This window comes from Procambarus clarkii, chromosome 87, assembly GCF_040958095.1.
Source record: "Procambarus clarkii isolate CNS0578487 chromosome 87, FALCON_Pclarkii_2.0, whole genome shotgun sequence".
Taxonomy (NCBI): domain Eukaryota; kingdom Metazoa; phylum Arthropoda; class Malacostraca; order Decapoda; family Cambaridae; genus Procambarus; species Procambarus clarkii.
This window is the reverse complement of record NC_091236.1, coordinates 19,724,427-19,730,396: the sequence shown is the minus strand read 5'-3', so window position 1 is coordinate 19,730,396 and position 5,970 is coordinate 19,724,427. Positions and strand designations below refer to the sequence as shown.

The 5,970-nt window shown below is 53.0% G+C and overlaps 1 protein-coding gene across 1 annotated transcript; it reads right to left on the bottom strand.

Moving 5' to 3' along the window:
• Window positions 1-1,986: 1,986 nt before the first annotated feature.
• Window positions 1,987-2,916, bottom strand: LOC138358963 (keratin-associated protein 10-10-like). Its single transcript, XM_069317454.1, has one exon. It carries the CDS (start codon window positions 2,914-2,916, stop codon window positions 1,987-1,989), a length of 930 nt encoding a protein of 309 aa, XP_069173555.1.
• Between the last annotated feature and the right edge of the window lie 3,054 nt (window positions 2,917-5,970).

The following is a 5,970-nucleotide window of genomic DNA, read 5'->3' as shown; positions in this document are numbered from 1 at the left end:
CTGTGTGTGGCTCTGTTTTGATTCCCTCTTTGAGACTACATTTCAAATTGTCCCTAACATATATGGCTACTCCACCTCCTCGTCTAATATATATATCTGTGTGAAATAGTTTAAATCCATATATTTGGTATTCAGCTAATAGTTCTCTATTTTCTACATTCATCCACGTTTCGGTAAGTGCAATAATATCTATTTTTTCTGTGCAGACAAGAGCATTTAATTCGTTAATTTTATTTCTTAGACTTCTACTGTTAGTGTAATATACCCTAAGTGAATTGTTATTTTGCGGACCTTCTCTTTCCCTGATCGTTTTGCCAATTCCTTTCTCCCACAAACACATACTTTTATTACCTCCTTCCTCCAAATCAATTCCCATACCTCTATCTACTAACAGTTTAAACCCAAACAAACACCTCTAACCACTTCTTCTAGCGAGTTCGCAACAGCAACAACCCCAGCTCTCGATAGATGCACCCCATCACGAGCATACATTTCATTTCTTCCATAGAAGTGTTCCCAGTTGTCTATGAAAGATATTGCATTTGATTTGCAATATCTTTCCAGCCGGCAATTGACACCAAGTGCCCTCGATATCCATTCATTTCCCACTCCCTTTCTTGGAAGAATGCCACATATGATCGGGATTCCTCCCTTGCTCCTAACTAACTCTATGGCTGTTTTATACCTCTGAATCAGTTCCTCACTCCTGACTCGACCAACATCATTTCCTCCCACGCTAATGCAAATAATGGGATTGTTCCCATTACCAGCCATAATATCATTCATGTTGTTTATAATATCACCAATGCCAGCTCCGGGATAGCAAAACCCTTAACCTGTTCCCCCTATCTCTAGCACAAACGTTCTATCCAAATACCTTATCTGGGAATCTCCCACAACTAATGTTTGCTTAGGTACTTCCTTTACTTTCTGAGGGGCCTGCGCTTCCTTTCTCTTCGTTGCTTTCCCTTTTGCGCGATCCACAGTCTCTCCACAGCACTCGTCCTCCAAAACGTCAAATGAATTTGAAGTTGCTATGGCGTTTGAAGGCGGCTTTATCAAAGTCTTCTTAAGGCCCCTGTCTTTCGCAACTCTCCAAGACGAGGTCCCTTTACTGCTGGTCTCCTCCTTCGTTACTTCTCGTTGTTTTTTAAGCTGACGCACCTCCTCCCGCAGAGAGTCCAACTCTGTCCTCAGGGCTCCCACTAGAGTCACCAGGTCCTTCACTACAACTTCCATATTGCTATGATAATGGAGGATGGACACATGGAGGATGTTGACACATGGAGGGCGTCGACACATGGAACGGCGTCGACACATGGAGGACATTGATACATGGAGGGCGTCGACACATGTGAGCGTTGACACATGGAGGATGTTGACACATGGAGGGCGTCGACAACATGGAACGGCGTCGACACATTGAGGGCGTCGACCCATAGAGGGTGTTGACACATAGAGGACGTCGACATATGGAAGGCGTCGACACATGGAGAGCTTCGACACATGGAGGACATCGACATATATAGGGCTTCGACACATGGAGAGCGTCGAAACATGGAGGGCGTCGACACATGGAGGACGTCGACACATGGAGGGCGTCGACACATGGAGGACGTTGACACATAGAGGGCGTCAACACATGGAAAGGTGTCGACACATGGGTGGTGTCGACACATGGGTGGTGTCGGCACATGGGTGGTGTCGACACATGGGTGGTGTCGACACATGGGTGGTGTCGACACATAGAGGGTGTCGACACATGGAGGACGTCGACATATGGAGGGCGTCGACACATGGAGAGCGTCGACACATGAAGGACGTCGACATATGGAGGGCTTCGACACATGGAGAGCGTCGAAACATGGAGGGCATCGACACATAGAGGACGTCGACACATGGAGGGCGTCGACACATGGAGGACGTTGACACATAGAGGGCGTCAACACATGGAAAGGTGTCGACACATGGAGGGCGTCGACATATTTAGGGTGTCCGACACATGGAGGGGGTCGACACATGGAGGGCGTCGACACATGGAGGGTGTCGACACATGAAGAGCGTCGACACATGAAGGGCGTTGACACATGGATGGTGTCGACACATGAAGGGCGTCGACACATGAAGGGCGTCGACACATGGAGGGCGTCGACACATGGAGGGCGTCAAGACATGGATTGCATTGACACATAGAGGGCGTCGACACACATAAGGTGTCGACACATTGAGAACGTCGACACATAGAGGACGTCGACAAATCGAGGACGTCGACACATGGGACGGTGTCGACACATGGAGTGCATCGACACATGGAGGGCATCGACACATAGAGGGCGTCGACACATAGAGGGCGTCGACACATGTATGGTGATGACACATGGCGGGCGTCGACACATAGAGGATGTCGACACATCGAGGACGTCGACACATGGATGGTGTCGACACATGGAGGGCATCGACACATGGAGGCCGTCGACACATGGAAGGCATCGACACATGGAGGGGTGTCGACACATTGAAACGTCGACACATGGAGGGCGTCGGCACATGGAGGGCGTCGACTCGTAGAGGGCGTCGACACATGGAGGGCGTCGAGACATAGAGGGCTTCGACATATGGAGGGCGTCGACACATGGAGGGTGTCGACACATGAAGGGCGTCGACACATGAAGGGCGTTGACACATGGATGGTGTCGACACATGAAGGGCGTCGACACATGAAGGGCGTCGACACATGGAGGGCGTCGACACATGGAGGGCGTCAACACATGGATTGCATTGACACATAGAGGGCGTCGATACAAATAAGGTGTCGACACATTGAGAACGTCGACACATAGAGGACGTCGACAAATCGAGGACGTCGACACATGGACGGTGTCGACACATGGAGGTGCATCGACACATGGAGGGCATCGAAACATGGTGGGTGTCGACACATTTAGGACGTCGACACATAGTGGGCGTCGAAACATTTAGGGGTGTCGACACATGGTGAGGGTCGAAACATGGAGAGCGTCGACACATGGAGGGTGTAGACACATAGAGGGGTGTCGACACGTAGAGAGCATCGAAACATGGAGGGTATCGACTCATGGAGGGCATCGACACATAGAGGGCGTCGACACACGTAGGGTGATGACACATGGCGGGCGTCGACACATAGAGGATGTCGACACATCGAGGACGTCGACACATGGATGGTGTCGTCACATGGAGGGCATCGACACATGGAGGCCGTCGACAAATGGAAGGTATCGACACATGGAGGGTGTCGACACGTGGAGGACGTCGACACATAGAGGGCGTCGACACATCGAGGGGTGTCGACACATGGTGAGCGTCGACACATGGAGAGCGTCGACACATGGAGGTGTCGACACATCGAGGGTGTAGACACATGGAGGGGTATCGACACGTGGAGAGCGTCGACACATGGAGGGCGTCGACACATGGAGGACATTGATACATGGAGGGCGTCGACACATGGTGAGCGTTGACACATGGAGGATGTTGACACATGGAGGGCGTCGACACATGGAACGGCGTCGACACATGGAGGACATTGATACATGGAGGGCGTCGACACATGGTGAGCGTTGACACATGGAGGATGTTGACACATGGAGGGCGTCGACACATGGAACGGCGTCGACACATTGAGGGCGTCGACCCATAGAGGGTGTTGACACATAGAGGACGTCGACATATGGAAGGCGTCGACACATGGAGAGCTTCGACACATGGAGGACGTCGACATATATAGGGCTTCGACACATGGAGAGCGTCGAAACATGGAGGGCGTCGACACATGGAGGACGTCGACACATGGAGGGCGTCGACACATGGAGGACGTTGACACATAGAGGGCGTCAACACATGGAAAGGTGTCGACACATGGGTGGTGTCGACACATGGGTGGTGTCGACACATGGGTGGTGTCGACACATGGAGGACGTCGACATATGGAGGGCGTCGACACATGGAGAGCGTCGACACATGAAGGACGTCGACATATGGAGGGCTTCGACACATGGAGAGCGTCGAAACATGGAGGGCATCGACACATAGAGGACGTCGACACATGGAGGGCGTCGACACATGGAGGACGTTGACACATAGAGGGCGTCAACACATGGAAAGGTGTCAACACATGGAGGGCGTCGACATATTTAGGGTGTCGACACATGGAGGGGGTCGACACATGGAGGGCGTCGACACATGGAGGGTGTCGACACATGAAGAGCGTCGACACATGAAGGGCGTTGACACATGGATGGTGTCGACACATGAAGGGCGTCGACACATGAAGGGCGTCGACACATGGAGGGCGTCGACACATGGAGGGCGTCAAGACATGGATTGCATTGACACATAGAGGGCGTCCGATACACATAAGGTGTCGACACATTGAGAACGTCGACACATAGAGGACGTCGACAAATCGAGGACGTCGACACATGGACGGTGTCGACACATGGAGTGCATCGACACATGGAGGGCATCGACACATAGAGGGCGTCGACACATGTATGGTGATGACACATGGCGGGCGTCGACACATAGAGGATGTCGACACATCGAGGACGTCGACACATGGATGGTGTCGACACATGGAGGGCATCGACACATGGAGGCCGTCGACACATGGAAGGCATCGACACATGGAGGGTGTCGACACGTGGAGGACGTCGACACATAGAGGGCGTCGACACATCGAGGGGTGTCGACACATGGTGAGCGTCGACACATGGAGAGCGTCGACACATGGAGGGTGTGCACACATGGAGGGTGTAGACACAAGGAGGGGTATCGACACGTGGAGAGCGTCGACACATGGAGAGTTTTGCCACATGGAGGGCTTCGACACATGGAGGGCGTCGACACATGGAGGGCATTGATACATGGAGGGCGTCGACACATGGTGAGCGTTGACACATGGAGGATGTTGACACATGGAGAGCGTCGACACATGGAGGGCTTCGACACATGGAGGGCGTCGACACATGGAACGGCGTCGACGCATTGAGGGCGTCGACCCATAGAGGGTGTTGACACATGTAGGACGTCGACATATGTAAGGCGTCGACACATGGAGAGCTTCGACACATGGAGGGCGTCTACACATGGAGGGTGTCGACACATGGAGGGTATCGACACATGGAGGGCGTCGACACATGGAGGGCATCGACACATGGAAGGTGTCGACACATGGAGGGCGTCGACACATGGAGGGCGGCGACACATGGAGGGCGTCGAAGCTAACAACATTCCCCTCAAGAAGTCACGACGCCCTTGAACTGCCTTGCACTCAGCAACATGTATTTCTTCATGACCTTGTTGCAAGAAAATGGTCTCATATTTGAGTGTATGACCGCACCTCAGATGGCCAGCAGTGCCGGGCACATTTGCCATGTTCTCTAGTGCACTTGAGCGGTGGGCCGGCCAGACCAGGCACACTATATGCCGCCATTATACCAGAAGTTATCCCCGCGGCCCCACTCTTCACCCAGGACACTCTCCCTGACCCAGGTGTACCCGGGGCAGAGTACCTGTAGTGCTGGTACGGCTCTACTGGTACATGCCTCCATCCCTCTCCCGCAGCTATAGAGCGGTCCATTAGAGGAGCGTTTAGTGGTGCGTGTGGGTCAGTGGTGGTGGTGGGAGCGTCTCGGGTGAGCCATGGGAGGCTGTGCTGGTAGAGGAGGTGGGAGGCAGGTGGTGTGGGGGTTTAGTTGTGGGGGAAATGTAGCACAACTCTCATGCTCATTACGGCTCTCTTTATTGATTAGTACTTGGCTGAGTGTAGGCTGTTACGCCCAGGGAGTTCTAAGTTACCCACGGAGAGCTCTAAGTTACCTCCGGGGAGCTCTCTGTTACAGGCAGGGAACTCTAAGTTACACCCCGAGAGCTCTAAGTTTTCCCAGAGGAGCTCTAAATTACCCCGGGAGCTCTAAGTTACGCCCCGGG

What these genes read in the sequence shown, in the direction of transcription:
- LOC138358963 (XM_069317454.1), bottom strand. Translation starts at nt 2,916, where the DNA reads ATGCCCTCCATGTGTCGATGCACCTCCATGTGTCGACACCGTCCATGT.